Source organism: Bombyx mori, chromosome 26 (assembly GCF_030269925.1).
Source record: "Bombyx mori chromosome 26, ASM3026992v2".
NCBI lineage: Eukaryota > Metazoa > Arthropoda > Insecta > Lepidoptera > Bombycidae > Bombyx > Bombyx mori.
The window spans coordinates 859,591-879,650 of NC_085132.1; the positions used below are offsets into that span (position 1 = coordinate 859,591).

General features: G+C 38.2%; 1 protein-coding gene across 2 annotated transcripts in view; it reads right to left on the bottom strand.

The window, feature by feature from the left end:
- Positions 1 to 20,060, bottom strand: part of LOC101745694 (ABC transporter G family member 23) — a 94,593-nt gene that overhangs the window by 32,186 nt on the left and 42,347 nt on the right. For both annotated transcript variants that reach the window (XM_038020727.2, XM_038020729.2), the window contains 2 exons: positions 7,860 to 7,953; positions 5,054 to 5,172 (listed from right to left, as the gene is read on the bottom strand). In XM_038020727.2, coding sequence (XP_037876655.1) covers positions 5,054 to 5,172; positions 7,860 to 7,953 — 213 coding nt within the window. The remainder of the gene's footprint in view (positions 1 to 5,053; positions 5,173 to 7,859; positions 7,954 to 20,060) is intronic.

The window sequence follows — 20,060 nt, forward strand, 5'->3', positions numbered from 1 at the left end:
GCCAGCATATCGTCGTTGTCAAACCAAAATCTGCTATGTGCACTTTTTGAGATTTTTACTTTTTGTACTTTTCGTATAGTTCACAGCCCTACCTACCGTATAAAAAAAACTGTTATGTGTCTATAGCTTTAATATTTATCTATAGCTTTCATTTGATATAGTTCTTAAAAATACACCTTCATATAAAATATTATACGACCATGTTTTTACTCGTTAATTCAAAATAGAGTTTTTGCACATAGCAGATTTTGATTTGGCAGCGACGATATACAGACGCACGAATAACAAATTTATCTAAAATCATTGACTACAGACTTCGTCACTCTTCAAATGTGCAATAAAAGTTACAAACTAATCTACAAAAAAACGCGCAACGAACGAACAAACAAAGCTATTTATATATACGGAATCATTTTAATTCGAACCGCGTATAATATATATTATGGTGTGATTCTACAAGGCCGCCCACAAAAAACCCTACTTTTTTATTTTAATTGTTTAGATGGGTGGACGAGCTCACAGCTCACCTGGTGTTAAGTGGTTACTGGAGCCCATAGACATCTACAACGTAAATGCGCTACCTACCTTGAGATATAAGTTCTAAGATCTCAGTATATTTTTTTTGGTATTTTCTTCAGTTTCCGCGAGTCATCATACAACTACATTACAACAATTTTTATTTGTTTTATTTTGTAATGCTCTGCCAAGCCGAGTCAGTTGTTTAAACAATCTGACAAAACCCAAGCACTAGCTGAAGAAAATAATTGAATATGCAATTTCGAAAAGGGCACATCTCTGAAAATGTAAAATGTTCAGGAAATGAAAAAAAAAACTGATTATTTTCTAAAGCAGTGTAAAATGTAAAATATTAACTTTTGAGATATATTTTAGTGTTAATTATCAAATGAAAATTACTGGAATTATTATAAAATGGGTGTAGGTAAGCCTCAAAACTACATGTAGGTATATGAAAAAACGTATTTGACAAAATATGCGACATGTGCCCTTTTCGAAATTGCATATTCAATTAAATTTTACGTTCGGTGTTCGAGGTCTTTCGAATTAAAAAATATCACAATTTTAATAGAGAAGGTGTATAGTGCTTATCAAACGCCTGGGACTATCTTGTAATGGAAATGAAGAGCCAAACCAAACAAACTGTCAAGTATAGATCTTTCGTAATCGTGGCCTGAAGGATAAGACGTCCGGTGCATTCGTATTTAGCGATGCACCGGTATTCGAATCCGGCAAGCGGGTATCAATTTTTCTAATGTGTCAATCGAGAAGATTTATTTTAAACACAACAGAACAATTATTTTAGACATACAGAAAATAATTGTTCTGTTGTGTATAAAATAAATGTTCACGATTGACTTCCACGGTGTAGGAATAACATCGTGTAATAAAAATCAAACCCACAAAACTATAATTTTCGTAATTACTGGTGGTAGGACGTCTTGTGAATCCACACAGGTAGGTACCACCACTCTGCCTATTTCTGCCGTGAAGCAGTAATGCGTTTCGGTTTGAAGGGCGGGGCAGCCGTTGTAACTATACTGAGACCTTGAACTCATATCTCAAGGTGGGTGGGGGCATTTACGTTGTAGATGTCTATGGACTCCAGTAACCACTTAATAGCAGTGAGCTGTGAGCACGCCATATTAGCAATAAAAAAAATAAAAAAACCTGTGAAAAAAAAGCTACGGAGGGTGAATGATTAAAAAAACAAGTACCATAATTACTACTACACTTCACTTCAATCCAGCACACTTCTGTTTAAAACTTCTATGTTGATATCATTTCCATTTTCTAGACTAGCCCTATTTCCAACAATAACTTGCTTTTTACAGGAGGACACTTTATAAACTTGTCCCCAATAAAAAAATCCTCCATACCAATAAAAACATAATGCATTTTTTCTTAAATTAATGCGCGGTAGTTTAACCCCCGTGCGTCTTTTTATAAAACTACTAGCGGCCCGCTCCGGCTCCGCTCGGGTCTTTAACAAAAATTTCAACGATAAATGACGTTGTTTTATTTTTTAAAATAAAAGAACACTTATTGCGGCATAACTATAATAGTTAGACATATGCTGTCGCGACACTTTTTGTAAATAATAATGTGTTCTACAAAGTCGTAGTACATTATTTTATTCTATCATCAACAGTTTTCGCAAGGGCTGCGATGTAAAGAATATTTTAGGTAATTTTTTTACACCTTGGGTTACATTATTGGAGTTTTAGTAAGAAACCCAAATTTTTTTCAAAAAAGATTATAGGCTATGTCACTCGTGAATAGTGTAGCTTCCAAACAGAGAAATAATTTTTCAAATCGGTCCAGTAGTTTCGGAGCCTATTCAATACAAACAAACAAACAAATCTTTCCTCTTTATAATATTAGTATAGAAGTATAAACTAAAATATTCAGATGTCGATGACTAACACCTTAGTTGCCCGAAACCTCGAAAGATACATAAAAAAAAAACTTCAAAAATTCACATGTTTTTACCGAGAATAAATAACTATAGAACAACTTTATAATAGTTCCACTACAACAACGTATTAAATCCATTTTATTTAAACTTCAATTGTAAATCTTATCTTGTTTGACGTAAGGTCGTAGCGATCGACGTTAAATAGAAGGTGGATTTGCGTAATCGTATCGTCCTCGCTTTGTTGCAGTAAGCGCGCAGCGGACCGTCACATTCATAGCCAAGTTTTCTTTTTAATCATTCGCGAAGGTGTCTTAACATATGCTGTCCGTGATTCATCACGAAAACAATCCGACCAATGTAATATGCGCCATTGCTAAAACGTCTGTATTTGTACTGTTGCGCCGTAAGAGTAACGTCATCTATCGCCGAATAGTCGAACGAGTATCGAAGGACCTAGTAGCACCTAGAACGATCGAGAAGTACAACACCATCTATTGTCAGATAGTGGAAACTACTACTAGAGATGTGTGGAATATTCTCGATAATTCTAGGGATGAGGTATCGGCTATAAAAGCGTTGCAGAGATGGCACGCAGTCAGTCAGTAATCGGAACTAATCGAAGCGAAACAGCGAACAGATCACCTAAAGTGTTGAGTTGAGTTGAGTGTTTTAAGTGTTCTAAGTGTTGAATACAGTTTTTTAAGTTTTACCTCGGTGGAATTTTATTTATCCCGAACCCCAGTACAGTACTAAGTGATGCGACTACCCCATGTGGGGTCGGAGCAGCATATCCTCCTTTTCCATTTAGCTTTTTTCATACATCATCTCTGCACTCACATACTCTTCTCTCGCATATCCTCTTTAACCTAATCCATTCAAGTATTTTTAGAACGGCTTGCTAAAACCAAGCCGAATGTACAGTACAAATAATATGTTCATTTTGCGTCGAACGAAAGAACGGGTCGTTGTACCCCCTGACAGGGGCACGGGACGAACCCCACTGCCCAGGGATGAACTCCCTGCCACTCAGGGCAGGGGTGAGAAAGTGCAGAAGGGAAAACGGGGGGGGGGGGGGTTGCATCATTTTGCAAAATTCCTAGAATGGGAAGGATCCATGCTAAGGGCTGGTTCCATCCTGCTGCAAGAGAGTCGCTAAACGTATTGGAACTTCGCACCACACCCTAAATTACTGCCGACGTCCAATTCAATGGCTTTCTATTGTGATGGACATAAATCTGTTGGGTTTCGTCGGAATTATTGGGGATTATGAGAGGGAGTTTTTTTTATTTATTGCTTAGATGGGTGGACGAGCTCACAGCCCACCTGGTGTTAAGTGGTTACTGAAGCCCAGAGACATCTACAACGTAAATGCGCCACCCACCTTGAGACATAAGTTCTAAGGTCTCAGTACAGTTACAACGGCTACCCCGCCGAAACGCAGTACTGCTTCATGGCAGAAAATAGGCAGGGCGGTGGTACCTACCCGCGCGGACTCACAAGAGGTCCTACCACCAGTAATAGCACCAGGTGTGCATGGACCTACAAACTACACCACCGAATGTTAAATTATTGTTTCTCGTAGAGGTCTCGGTACTAAGAGGAAGCTGCTGCAAATTCTCCAACAATCCTGGCTTCTAATCTAGACCAACACATAGTCATAATTTTTCTTTTCCACTTTCAACTATCCTTGACATGTATTGATGGCTCCCATGCCCATCCACGCTAGTTTAAAAGTACATACATCATTCCAATGCCCCTTATAAATGAAAGCCTTTGTCCTGTTGTAACACAGTCACTATTCTGGCACTATGCCAACTCCCCACAAAAGGTTAAAGAACTTATGTTTCTATGCAATTAATGACACGTCGCTTTTGTGTGCGAAATTATTAATAATTGTGTGAAATTCTCTTTGTCTTTGTTTAATGTGACGATGTCTTTGAAACTACACAAATATATTCACAAAGAATTATAAACTTTAGGTTTGACGTGACTTTGAGAGCCATCGTCCGCAAATGACTTCGAAAACTATAGGGGTGAAAAGGTATTTGGATTAAGCGACATTTTTGCAACTTTACAGCAGAGCCATTGAAAGTTTAACATTTTGAAAAAAAATTTAACAAAAAAACTTCTTCAGCTATATTTAAATGGAGGAAATTTGAAGTTCTATTCAAAATCATTAAACTGTTGATGCTAATCTATCTTCTATCTTCTATACTTAGTCTGGCCATAAATACTGTTACAATTAATAATAAACACAATATTACATTTGAATTTGGAATCTGTCATTTTTATTTGATTGCTCATTGAGTTTTCTCATTTTGGCGCCAATACATTGTACAATATTTTGCAATATTAAAATGGAGTGGGGTGATAAAGAGTACCGAATCGCTGTGATTGCATTACACAAAGTAGGTATGGAGCCAAATGCAATTTTTAAAACTCTCCATACGCTTGGTATTAGTAAAATGCTTGTGTACCGGGCTATTAATAGGCGCAGTGAGACCTCCTCTGCTTGTGATCCATCTAGGCAATAAAAAAAATTAAAAAAAACTGGATGTCTAATAACTAAGGAAGATATTTGGACCAGGAGGAAGTTTGATTATATATATTTGTACTTACATGGTGCCTTTAGCGACGGTCATGTTGAGGTTGCTGAGGACGTGGTTGGGCCGTTTGTTAGACCCGTAGTGTTTGAAGGCATGCCGCACGCAGACTGCTTGCTGTCTCTTTTGCCATATCTGTCCAAAAATACCACATATCATTGATATTTTTGTTAAAAAAAAACGGGTTCTATCGAGAGCCACCCACAACGAAACTGAAGTCTCAGAAGCATAGAAATAGCGGTTATCTAAACTGGAAATTATTTCTCCAGTACCAAAACATTCTTTTTTATTGCTTAGATCGATGGACGAGCTCACAGCCCACCTGGTGTTAAATGGTTACTGAAGCCGACATTTACAACATAAATGCGCCACCCACCTTGAGATATAAGGTCTCAGTATAGTTACAACGGCTGCCCCGCCCTTCAAACCGAAACGCATTACTACTTTACGGCAGAAATAGGCAGGGTGGTGGTACCCATCCGCGCGGACTCACAAGAGGTCCTACCACCAGTTATAGAAATTTATTGAGTGGCCGTTATTGTCAAAGAGGTATTTCAATTTTGAAACCTTTCGATAATTTTTAAATAAGAATCTTCCAGTTCGCTTAGCGATTAGAAGCGCTGCATCAATCGATCCAATCCCTAAGGTCACAAAGACATTACCACACACATCAAACACAACAAAAGAATTACAACGACAAACATAATTCTATAAACACACAGCCTGACGAACAATGTGCGTCTTCGTTTTACGATCGCCTTTTACGTGGTAAAGTCTTCATTGAATGAATACTCCGAAACGCGACGTCGCATAGCCTTATACAATGGGACATTGCAACTAATGTCTGGAAAACATTTTAGACATCGACTAACTAACCGTATTTGTTTGAGGGAATATTACTAACTTGTAATCTTAATAATCTTCTGTGATAATCTTAGTGATCTTAGTAGTGTAATCTTAGTGATCTCAATAATCTTAAGAGTGTGTGACACTGGTCTCTGAAACTACCCCCACAGCTCGATCTATATCAATAATAATCTTATATCTTCTTAGCGGGACGCGATTCTGATCCAGTGGTAGATTCTGCGAAGCACTGCTCTTGCTAGGGCTAATGTTAGCAAATTATCTCAGGTTAAGCCCGTGAGCTCACCTACCCGTCCGGTTGGTAGTTGGAATAGCCCCTTAGGCTGCAAATGGGTAGGAAAAAAATCTTCATCTTCAGTCGAAGCAAATTGACGAGTAAAGGCAGAGTGGTTTTTTTTGTGACAGAAAGAACTCAATCAAGCACTTCTTGCGAGCGAATATTCCTTGAAAACTATTGTTTTCGTATTTAAGCAATTTTGACAAATTAAGCTTAAAGAACTAGTAGTACCTTATTATCCGTTCCAGTAACCAAATAACAGGTGAGACATGGAGCTATAGAACAACGACTACTTTTATACGGCCCACCTGATGGTGAGTTGCTACCGCCGCCCATGGCCTTCAGCAAACCCAGGGGCAAAGCCAAGCCGCTACCCAACGAAATTCACATTCTATGTCCCTCCTCAGAAGGCACTAAGATCGTGTGCCCTTTTATTCACTCCCTCAGTTCTAACTAAAGGCAGAAGTGGAATGCTTTTGTACGGTCAGCATGAGACAATTCTAATAAATTTATAAAGGCTTCGACGTAGACCCATTTAAAACTAGTACTATGCGAAATTTATTCTCCTGATTTTTTTAGATATCTTCTTTAATTTCATTTAATGCAAGCGATTTAGTGGTAAATATTTTAAGCTTTAAAATGCCTTTCTAAAATGACCTTTAAGTGACTCTCTGTTACTAATTATAATCACATAATCTGCACCTGCTCTGCTGTTGGTATTTCATAACGAATTATTAAATAAAACACGCAGGCCATTCGAAACGACTACAGGACCTACGTTATTTTAATTTTAACAAGAACGCCTTCGACTGTCCTTCTCATTGATATTTTATTTGTTTGTTTATTACGAAGACAGACCTGATGATTTCACCCGCGTCAAACTTTACAAAGAATCAAACACGTTGCGTTTCCTGGAATACATAGGCGTTTGTGTCCCTGGTTACGACTATAAACTATTGTTACGCCGGTAAAAGTAACGCCATCTATCGCCGAATAGTCGAACGAATGTCGAAGGATCTAGTAGCACCTAGAACGCTCGGGAAGTACAACGCCATCTATTGTCAGATAGCGGAAACACACAATATTCGACTTTTGTGAAATATTCTCGACAATTCTAGGGATTTCGTCTCGACTATAAAAGCGTTGCAGAGATGGCACGCAGTCAGTTAGTAATCGGAACTACTCGAAGCGAAACAGCGAACGGATCACCTGAAGCGAAGCGGAAGAAACGAATTGAGAATTTTAAAGTGTTAGTGAAGTGTTTTAAATGTTCTAAGTGCTAATAAACTGTTAACTTATAATTCGGTATGAATTTTATTTATCCCGAACCCCAGCGCGCAACACTATGTTTGTACGAGACTGCAAGCAAACCCGTTCTCCTATTGTTGTATTATTGAGAAACAAACATTTAAGCTTTCACATTATAACATTAGTATAAACTGCAGATTTATTGTGTAATAATATAATAACAGAACAGAAACAGTATACATTAAATGGTACAAAAGCGAGATTAGCTCTTGTGTTTTTTCTTCCAGCAAACCGAAATAGGTTTAGCTAGATAAACATACAAAAAAAAACAACAAAAAAAACATTTACATAAGTTACATGTTTCTGTAATGTGTACATTATATGTTATGTTCTAGCAAATATAATTATCGATAATAGTTTTAGTCAAACATACCGTGCTTTCCTGTTTGTCGATCGGTACTGAGAATTGTATCTGGCCTATTTTGGACTCCTTCGCATCGCCGATGGGCGACGGAGGCGATGTCTCGCTGCGAACAAGAGGAACAAAAAGTTAATATTACATAATAATAATTAATGTGACTACATAATTATTGGAATGAGTCAGAAGTGAAGTTACTGAAGTCGTCGTGGCCTAAAGGATAGGACGTCCGGTGCATTCGTATCTAGCGATGCACTGATGTTCGAATCCCGCAGGCGGGTACCAATTTTTCTAATGAAATACGTACTTAACAATTGTTCACGATTGACTTTCACGGTGAAGGAATAACATCGTGTAATAAAAATCAAACCCGCAAAATTATAATTTGCGTAATTACTGGTGGTAGGACCTCTTGTGAGTCCGCGCGGGTAGGTACCACCACCCTGCCTATTTCTGCCGTGAATAAGTAATGCGTTTCGGTTTGAAGGGTGGGGCAGCCGCTGTAACTATACTCAGTCCTTAGAACTTATATCTCAAGGTGGGTGGCGCATTTACGTTGTAGATGTCTATGGGGGCCAGTAACCACTAAAACCAGGTGGGCTGCCAGTGAGCCAGGTGAGCTCGTCCAGCCATCTAAGCAATAAAAAAAAAAGATTTTGAGGTAACATTAGGAGAGTCTGCTCCGCCGTATTCCACTGTCGCAAGGTGGGCTTCTCAATTTCGAGTAGGGAGAACGAGCACGGAAGACGAACATCGTTGCGACCGTCCATCGACGTCAGTCACCCAAGAAAATGTTGCGAAAGTCGAGAAAATTCTATTGAGCGAAGAGCTACCATCCGATACTTAATACAAGACAAGAATAGCGGAGCCGCCGGGGACTAGGGGCCTGGTCTCTCTGTTACTATTCATGGAGATATTTAGCCTACTGTACCACGCTGGCTAGACAGATTGGTACAGGGTTTAATTTCGAGTTTTCCTTCTCTTGCGCATATTCCCATAGTCGGTTCTTACGACTCCCTGGGATAGTATAGGGGTGGTGACACTCATTCTTACTCCGCCACCACTGGACATCAGTTGGAGAGGTCTATATTCAGCAGTGGACAGTAGACAGGCTGAGATGATGATCACTTAATACAAGAAACGGGCATTTCATATGGAAGTCTTTAATCCATATTGAAACAATGTTTGAATATGAGAAAAGTCTCTGCAAGATGGGTGCCGAGAATGTTGACCGACAGTCAGAAACAAAATCGACTTGACATTTCGAAGATATCGTTGGACAAGTTTCTAGAAGATTCTGAAAACTGTTTGAATTGTATTGTATTGTTTTATCGCAAATTGATCTATCCGTTAGAAATGCTATCTTTCAAGTTTCAACGACCCGACACAAGGCGTCTCAATTAAGAGTGGTACTTCTAGGCCAGTGCGAGAATAATCGCTCAGAAAACAAATAACCACACGATTAAAACAGACACAAGAAGCAATAAAATGTAATTAAGTAAAGTTATTCCTTCATCGTGGGAATTAGCGAAATATAATTATTTAGAAATAGCCGGCAACGTACGATAAAAAAATAACATGACTAATTCGGCCCTGCTAGCTTGACGAGAGCAAACAATTTATTTCTTTCAATACGTAGAACCCGATCGATGGAATTTGCCGATACGAAATGAATGAACCGATTAGAAGAAAAAAAAAACAGTTTAATTGACTTATTATATCTTGAAACAGGGTTCGACGAATGTTCTTAACAGTTTGTATAAAAAAAAGATGTCGTGGGACACCGGCTAGGAACGAAGTTCCTTATTATAAAAATATTAATTTTAAATTCTATTCGAGGTATAAAGAAAATAATTATTCGGGTATACATTTTTTATTGTGATTTTTTTATTGATAAATAAAAACTACTTTACAAAGTTATCAACATTATTTTATTCATAATGATTTATAAAAAATATATAATAAAAATATATTATCTTTTGTACGTTATTACAAAGTTAAGTCGTACACTGTGCATTATTAATAAAAATCTTACGTTACGGACGTTTTTTCCCGGCTAGGGTACCCCTCCGCATCGTCCCTTAAGGAACTTCGTTCCAAAAACGAAAAGAGCTTTTGAAGCTTTGACTGGTGAGTATCCTGTGTGGTGAGTGACAAAAATACGCGACTTCACATTAATGGTAGGGCGTGTTGGAAGTACGTGCGGGTGAGCACCACGATCCTCCCTAGTTCTGTTGCGAAACACTCTAGCGTTATATGTCTATGGGCTATGGTAACCACTTAACATCAGGTAGACCGTAAACTGGTTCGCCCGTCTCTATCCAAGAAGAAAACCGTGCATACTCGATACATCACATTTAGGAAGCCACGTAACTTAATGAATTAGATTATTTGGTTCAGTGTCATGCGTGCCTAATCAAAAGGTCGCAGCGTCGAGTCTGAGCACGTACCATACTTTTTTTAACCTTAATTGAAAGTCACGTTTGCCTAACTTAAAGAATGTTCACTGAAAACGGAGACTTTGATTCATCACAGCCTTTTCCCGTGGCTTAGTAAAACGATCGCTTTGAGAATACGACTGTCATCTATTTTCTTTACGCTATTGGAAATTGAAAGAGGCACTGAATAGTTATTGGTGGTAGGACGTCTTGGGAGTCCGCACGGGTAGGTACCACCACCCTGGCTATTTCAGCCGTGAAGCAGTAATGCGTTTCGGTTTGAAGGGTGAAGCAGCCGTTGTATACTGAGACCTTAGAACTTATATCTCAAAGTGGGTGGCAAACGAAAAAAAACAATAAAACGATTAGTGATTAAAGTTTGGATTGACATGAAAAAAAATGTTGGATGTTTTTCTTTATGGTAGACGCGACCGTAATGTACAAATCGAAACTGCTCACAATCGACTGTAATTGAATTTACGAACAAGTACTATTAGCTACTCAATTATCATGTTATGATGTAGCACGCTTCTAACGTACGCAGCTACCCGTCCTAAGTATGGTGGTGTTACGTAAAACTAAGACAGATACGATCCTATCGTTTCGTCATGAGGCCGTGAACGATATGTCAATATGGAAACTCATTTTGCATTAGTAGCCGATGTATTGTGTGATCGGAATTAAATGAGCCAGCCCACAGAACGCCTTGAGCTAAAATGTGTGTAACTTTGATAGTATTTAATGGTTTTTTATTTATTTATTTTTATTGCTTATATGGGTGGACGAGCTCACAGCCCACCTGGTGTTAAGTGGTTTTCTAGAGCCCATAGACATCTACAACGTAGACGCGCCACCCACCTTGAGATACAAGTTCTAAGGTCTCAGTATAGTTACAACGGCTGCCCCACCCTTCAAACCGAAACGCATTACTGCTTCACGGCAGAAATAGGTAGGGCGGTGGTACCTACCCGCGCGGACTCACTAGTGGTCCTGTCACCAGTAAGTTATGTTTAAGTTATGTTTCATTCAACATTCGCAACTAATTTCATCGCAATTATTAGGGTTTAATAGTGGAACACGATCACTTTCTGCTGTTAGTTAAATGTTTTAAAAAAAACAAAATTTCTCAAAACTGTAACTATACTTGAGACCTTAGAACTTATATTTCAAGGTGGGTGGCACATTTACGTTGTAAATGTCTATGGGTTCCAGTAACCACTTAACACCAGGTGGGCTGTGAGCTCGTCCAACCATCTAAGTAATAAAAAAAAAAAAAACTGCTCGCTAATACTAATTAATACAGTGGGGATACGCGTTAAGAGATATTTTGGAAATCGAAATTAAAATTTGATTAGGAATAGAAAGGAGATTATTTGATAAAAAATCAAAGATAAGTCGTCGTGGCCTAAAGGATAAGACGACCGGTGCATTCGTGCGTAGCGATGTACCGGTGTTCGAATCCGGCAGGCGGGTACCAATTTCTCTAATGAAATACGTACTCAACAAATGTTCACGATTAACTTCCACGGTGAAGAAATAACATCGTGCTGTAAAAATCAAACCCGCAAAATTACAATTTGCTTAAATATTGGTGGTAGGAACTCTTGTGAGTCCGCCCGGGTAGGTACCACCGCCCTGCCTATTTCTGCCGTGAAGCAGTAATGCGTTTCGGTTTGAAGGGTGGGGCAGCCACTGTAACTATACTTAGACCCTAGAACTTATATCTCAAGGTGAGTGGCGCATTTACGTTGTAGATGTCTATGGGCTCCAGTAACCACTTAACACCAGGTGGGCTGTGAGCTCGTCCACCCTCTTCTGTCGCAAAACATACATTGTTAAGTGTATGACTGTGAGATAGTTGACACTACGCAGCGACATAAATTATCTAGACTCTTCCAAAACTATCAAATTGAATGTCGCCATTCGCAAAGAATCAGGTTTACATAATGTCTGTTGGAAATAAACTTGTTATTTTTTTACTTTTTTTTTTTATTTAATTAGGGGCACAGACGAATCAACTCACGACGCAGCTAATATTGAACGATCAGGAGAATTGATAGTCCACGAAAACGACCTAGGGAGCCATCATACAATCTGTTACATTTATTCACTAAGGATAGCATAGATATATACAGTCTTCCAATAATATAATGACCAGGAAGTAGCAAAAATATTTTTATGTCAACATTATCCTCGACTTTGTCAACCCTGAACACAGGTCACATGGTTCAAAGTCGTGTAATAACAACTATGAAATTAACTAGAAAAAACATACTTAGTTACTAGAGGCGTAAATGACGCTATAGTGAACAACGATTGGTTTTAATGGCTTTCAGGTACACTTAGTTTTTTCCTACTTATTCGCTGGTAGTCTAAAGAATTATTTCAGCTCAGAGATAATTTTCTAACACTAGCCCTAGCAAGAGCTGTGCTTCGAATCTACCACTGTAACAATAAAACCAGATGCTTCCCATCATTAAGTTAGATCTTTGTCTGGTAATCATGTGTTTTTATCATACTGTCAGTTTTATGTGTGTTCTTTTTGGACGTGTTATAATGGAAATCTATATATTAATACGTGAAGCAAAAACTTTGTATCCCTTTTTACGAAAATTGTGCGGACGGAGGAGTATGAAATTTTCCACACTTATAGAGAATATAGAGAAGAAGATTGTGCATGCTAATATTTTTTTTAAATAATGCATAAAAGATACATTAAATCAATAAAGAAAAACTTACACACACTACATACCATGTATTTGACGCACACACGCATGCATACTATTTATTGTCAAACTTTTATTCTTTACGTCTGTTGTCAAATTGAGAATATAAATATTGTTTGCCTTTGTTAATATTTTTTATAGTATAGTCTTGGCGAAATTTGTGATTATAAAATAGAAGTATAAAATACAATCACAATAGTGTAAAAACTTACAATTGCAATTAATTATAGTCGAATTTCGACTACTGCGGGACCTCTAGTTAAGTTAGATCTTTGTCTTGTAATCATGTGTTTTTATCATACTGTCAGTTTTATGTGTCTTCTTTTTAGACGTCTTATGAATATTAATGGAAAGAATTCTTAATACATCAAGAACGGTTGCTTCATAGGTAGAAAACTTCGCAGTCTAATGAATATTAAGATCCATGTTCCGAATGATCATTGTTCTGTACTCTTCGTATATACTGTGTTACTTATAATATTTTGTATTCAAGTTTAACAATAGTTGCTATGTGTATGTGCATTACTATAATTCTCATGTTGTATTTGTTATTTTAGCTGTTCTACACACACTCATCACTTTTAATTATTATTCTCATAATCCTCTCGCAGATCTGCTGGAAGAGATTTCTTAAAGAAATAAGCAGTGCCTTTGTACATAATTTTTCTATTACTCTGTACTAGGTCTTCTTTTTTGTGTGTACATAAATAAATATTTAATAAAATAAATAAAATCCACTGGTGGTAGGACCTCTTGGGAGTCCGCACGGGTAGGTACCACCACCCCGCCTATTTCCGCCGTGAAGCAGTAATGCGTTTCGGTTCGAAGGGTGGGGTAGCCGTTGTAACTATACTGAGACCTTAGAACTTATATCTCATGGTGGGTGGCGCATTTACGTTGTAGATGTCTATGGGCTCCAGTAACCACTTAACACCAGGTGGGCTGTGAGCTCGTCCACCCATCTAAGCAATAAAAAAAATAAAAAAAAACCATAGGGTTCGCTCCACAGAGAGCTCACTTTGATTCACTATTGGATAGAATTAGACAACTAATCAATTTCATACGTGCTTAACATTTATAACCTTTATTTCCATGTCAAAGAGTTCGCAGTTGTGTTCATCGCGGAATATAGTTTTGCGTTAGTTGATGCAAATAACGCGCCATCTACCCGTACATTAGTCAAACTATCACAGAAGACATTCTCGTGCCAACGAAACCCAAACAAAGACAAATTCAATTGAAGGCAAACTATTTTGTAGGATCCGAATATAATAGGAACAGCAGTTTGAGAAACTGGTATTATATAAATAGAGATAAGGTCTCGTTTATCAGCAGTCTATTCCTATCGGGACCGACGCGACGGACGTGGGCGGTGACGATCGCGTTGAAGCTTGTATAAGCGCCGAAACCGGTTAGCTCCTTGACCTGTGCCGGCAGCGCGTTGAAATGCAATAGCTGATACGCGTTATTGTCAATGTACTTTTACTGATATAAGCAGATGGACTCCCGGGGCGATCAAAGTTACAGGACATCACAACTGAATACCACCATTCACTTTGAAGAATCAGTCGAACTGCTGGTAATTCCTACGTGGGATCACTATACGCTTTAGCACGAATGATTATGCAAATTTATATATATCGGCGCAACCCCGCGATTTACTTAACTAAAATGATTAGAGCTAACTGTTCCCTCAATGTTAAAATTGTTGGATCACTGTTATAAGTTCAATGCAAGTCAACAATTGTTTATGACGGTATTCCGGAAAATTAATAAACAAAGTACCTCACTGTTCTACTACAAACGCGAGTTACTTTTGTCACACAACACATTCTGGCTCGAGCAATCGAACGGAGCGGAGCTCTCTGTTGTTATCGCTGTACACTTGAAATGTAATGAAAGGAAATCATTGGAAAGTGAGTCTTAACTAGTGTCACTATGGAAGGCAATGATAATGACGAACAGAATGACGTCAACAACGCTGACGTCATTTTAAAAACACCGCGGAACCAGCCAGTTCGGTCATATATATCCTGTAACACTTATATATATATACATTCCGGGTATTTCACATGATAATGATATTTCTTCGCGGAAGTGGTTCGTGTCAAGTCGTAATTAGGATTATTGTAAAAAAAAATGTGCCTGTCTGCAGTATTCGAACACCGACACAGTCGCATAGCTAACAATCTTATCCTTTAGGCCATGACGGCTATAGTAAGGAGAGATTGGACGGCAGTTGCTATTTAAAAAAGATGCTAGTCAGGATTTTAGAGCGAAATTATAATTTATTGTAATGTTGAATCCTCCTCCTCCTCTTCGCTCCGGTTTTTTCAATGCTGAGGGTCGTGACCACCTCCCCGCAATAAGAGCTTATGTAGAGCTTCATGGACTGTGCTCCTCCTTACGAATCCATCAGATCCTTTGCATTAGACGCCTTCAGCTCTAACACTAGGAGCAGGCTTAGAGACCCCGGTAACCGTACTCGTCGAACTCGACAAAGAGGTCGACATGCAACCTAACCCATGCATCAGCCCGCTGAAATTCTCGCAGGATCTTCTCAGCAGGTTGCGATTCCGATCCGGTAGTAGATTCATTCGCGAAGCTATTGCTCTTAAGTTGTTAGGTCTCTTTCGGAGGCGCTCGGGCAGTTGTTAGCAAATCCCACCCCTCCTGGCTGAGCTTTTGCTCGCCCACCAGTAATCTTTCAATCATAAAAAAGAGGACTGTGCTCCATCTATACACATATTTTCGAGTTAATCAAAAGCTTGAATTTCGCAAAATTACTTTCAAAAAGATTCCATTACACAGAAAACATAGAAGCTAACGAAAGCTTATTCAAAACCGCTGTTCTGAATCTAAGCACGGCTTGTCAAAACCATTACTAACTAATATTCAAAGACACAAGACTATTTAAAACAAAGAGAATGAAAAATTGATTGTACGTGATAGCAACGAATGTGGAATTGCGAATGGTGTCTCTTAGCACACAATGAGAATGAGTCAGCTATTTACAACACGTTTGCTGAATTGGCATTGCGTTTTAAAACGATTCTAATTGCTTGCCTCGTTGGTCTGGTGGCTGCGAACAGTTATTGACAACGGGGTCTTGGATTTTATTCGGGATTGTCACTTTAAAGGTAATATGAGATCATGTTTGACTTCTTGTTTTGTATTCAGTACAGCACTCAATACAGACAGTACATCGGTTTGTTGTGGAAACTCTAAATAAGCTACGGATATAAGGTGATGCTAAGTGGTACCGGATAAGTATTACAACGTAAATACTTTTCCACGCCTTGTGAATGAAGGCGGAGTCTCAATAAAATTATGTCTAGCGTAACCCTGAAACTACTGAATAAGTACGTGTAAAGAAAAACCTTTATTATTTAATAAAACTTTTTAGTTTTTAAAAAGGATTTTTCTTCAGTGCCATGCAGTGAAGTCTGTCATTGAGTATAAAAGAGAGTTCAGTTTTTAAAAGAGATTAAAGGCTTTAAGTGTTCTTAAATCTTATTATACATATAACAGAAGACGCAATTAAGTATTTTATTGTTTATTTATTCTGAAGTACACGATATCATTATAAGCGTTCTTCTTTCTTATAGTTTAGTAAGGTGGACTCCCCCAGGGTCTATCCGATGCTTAGTGTTTACCGGAGTCCATAGACATCTACAATGTAAATGCCGCCACCCACTTTGGGGCATGAGTTCTTAATCTTAGCGTTTATAGTACAGCGGCTACCCCACCCATCAAAACGGTACGCATTACTGGTTCTTGGAAAAAATAGGCAGGGTTGTGGTAAATACCCGTGCGGGCTCAAAAGACGCACTTACAGTTTTTTTTGTATAGTGCTTAGCTGCATGGACGAACTCACAGCCCACTTAGTGTTAAGTGGTTATCAGAGTCCATAGACATTTAAAACGTAAATGCCGCCACCCACCTTGAGATATAAGTTCTAAGATCTCAAGTATAGTTACAACGGCTGCCCCACCCTCTAAACCGAACCGCATTACTAGTTCACGGCAGAAATAGGCAGGGTGGTGGTCCTACCACCCGCGCGGGTTCACTAGTGGTCCTACCACCAGTAAGATAGCGACGGTTCTATCAACGAGATAGCAGGATGGCTTCGTTCTAAAATCAATACCCGTCCGTACCATACCCTATGGCCCGAACTATTTAGATAAATCTATTACAGGCGACTACGACAACAGAGTTAAGTACATAATTAAGATGTGCGCAAGGAATGAGTTAGCTTAAGGGCCTATTGTCTCAAACACAAACACGGCGTTACAAGGAAAAGTCATTGATCGTGTATTGTTTTTGTTTGATTAATTGAACTGAAATAAATGCGCTCTTTACACCGCAGGATGAAGATGGTGTCGCCTTAAATGAAAACAAGGCTTTTGCTAGTCTGTTTAAATCTTATTTTGTACCCATTGATTGGTTATAAGATCTATAAACTTCTAATAGTACTTATTAATATAATTTTAAATAAGACAAGTTGCTCTGTAAAAAAATGTATTTTTATTTTATTTATTTCAATTTACATATCAAACTAAAAATGTACGTACTAAAAATCTACTATGACAAGCGGTATTTTACAATACGAAAAGAAAACTTCCCCAATACCCTCTTCACTACATAGTATAAAACAAAGTCGCTTTCTCTGTCCCTATGTATGCTTAAATCTACGCAATGGGTTTTAATGCGGCTTTTTTAATAGATAGAGTGATTGAAGAGGAAGGTTTCTATGTATAATAACATCCATTAAATAGTGGAGAAATCAATAATAAATTACAGTTTCCGAAGCGAAGCGAGGGCGGGTCGCTAGTATCACACTAAAACAAAGAAACGACATTCAAAAACTATTTCTATGCTAAATTCTTTCAAATTCTACATAAAAATGAAGTTTATTATTTCACACATCGATGTAACAAACATACACACTTTCATTTACATATATGTCATTTTTGTGAATAAATTGTCCGGAATGTTAGTATTAATAATCTTATAATCAAGTCATTGGCCTCGTCGAAACGTACACATGCCAAAAAAGCATGACCTCAAAGATACTATGTATTATAAAATATTATCAAAACATATCTCCTAATAACTTTATTAAAATAGATTTGATTGGACGTCCGAAAAAGGCGTGATAAATGAATGATTTTCGGAAGTTTCTGATTTTAATAATCAACTAGAGGTCCCGCAGTAGTCGAAATTCAACTATAATCTATTGGAATTATAAGTTTGTACACTATTATGATTGTATTTTATACTTCTATAATCACAAATTTCGCCAAGACTACACTATAAAAAATATTAACAAAGACAAATAATATTTAATCTATTCTCAATTTGACAACAGATGTCAAGAACAAAAGTTTGACAATAAATATTACGCATGCGTCTGTGCGTCAAATACATGGTATGTAGTGTGTGTAATGTTTTCTTTATCGATTTAATGTATCTTTTATACATTATTTTAAAAAAATATTAGCATTGTGCACTTCTTCTCTATATTCTCTATAAGTGTGGAAAATTTCATACTCCTCCGTCCGCGCAATTTTCGTAAAAAGGGATACAAAGTTTTTACTTCACGTATTAATAATAATCAATACGAAAAAAAACACTCTTTGGCGTAAGTAAAGGTTTTCACATAAAGAAGAAATAGAGAAGCAGGTTGGTATGGAGAATGAACAGTGCGTGATTGCTCATTTAGTATTCTCGTTCGAAGGGTAAGAGTCCTTAGTACTACACACCTTTTTATTTTTAATTTTTTTATTACTTAGGTGGGTGGACGAGCTCACACCCCACCTGGTGATAAGTGGTTATTGGAGCCCATATACATCTACAACGTAAATGCGCCACCCACCTTGAGATATAAGTTCTAAGGTCTCAAGTATAGTTACAACGGCTGCCCCGCCCTTCAAACCGAAACGCATTACTGCTTCACGGCACCTACCTACTTCATATCGTCCAGGTCCAATTAGCAGACCATTAGCAGACCACATAGTTTTTCTCTTTACTACTCTAGTCCCGGCCAACAATTACAAGAGGCGGCATGTAACTACGTATAGACCGGAGACCGCGATCGACATAATCATTACGCAACCAAAAAATTATCATCGGGTGAACAGTGACATAATGCTGACGAAATTTTAATTACGTCATTCAGTTTTTGAGGCTACACAGCGCTTATTAAAATATATAATTCTTTGTTTTATTTTTAATGGCACTAATGAGGGATAGCGCAATGCCTAAAAAACACAAAAACGCGAATTCCAATCTATAATCTCGAGACGCAAGATTGAAGTTTGTTTTAACTTATCTGCTATAGAGAGAAAGAATGCATTGCATTTCTTTTATTGCTTAACCGTAAAAGGAGCTTACCGGCCACATTATGTTTAGTGTGTGAGGTTGTTTATCATGGTTGTATGTATTGTCCTTTGAAAACCTCATCAGAGTGGTCAATAAAGCAATACATAAGGACAAGCATATGTTTAATCACGTCTGCGACCGCGGTGGATCGCTTTTTATTTTTATTTTTCATTGCCGTATAGGCAGACGGCCCACCTGATGGTAAGTGGTTACCGTAGCTCATGGACTTCAGCAATGCCAGGGGCAGAGCCCAACCGCTGCCTACCATTTAATACCGTTAACAAGCCTCGTTTGAAGAAGGACATGTCATAGCGCTCGGGAAACACCGTTGAGGAGAGCTCATTTCAAAGCCGTATGGTACGTGGCGAAGGCTTGTGGAGAGTATTAAGCGGTAGGCAGTGGCTTGGCTCTGCCCCTGGCATTGCTGAAGTCCATGAGCGACGGTAACCACTCACGATCAGGTGGATGCTCGTCTGCCTACAAGGGCAAAAAAAAAATTATTCCTTTGTCGTGTAACCCCACAAGGTTAATGAATTGCATCCCTGGAGCGCTGTTCTCCCGTGTCCCGGGAAGCCAAACAGAGTATGACAAATGAAGGATTATAGATATCATCTTTCACGCGCTAGCCCTATATATGTATAACTAAAATTATATTTACAGTGGAGTCT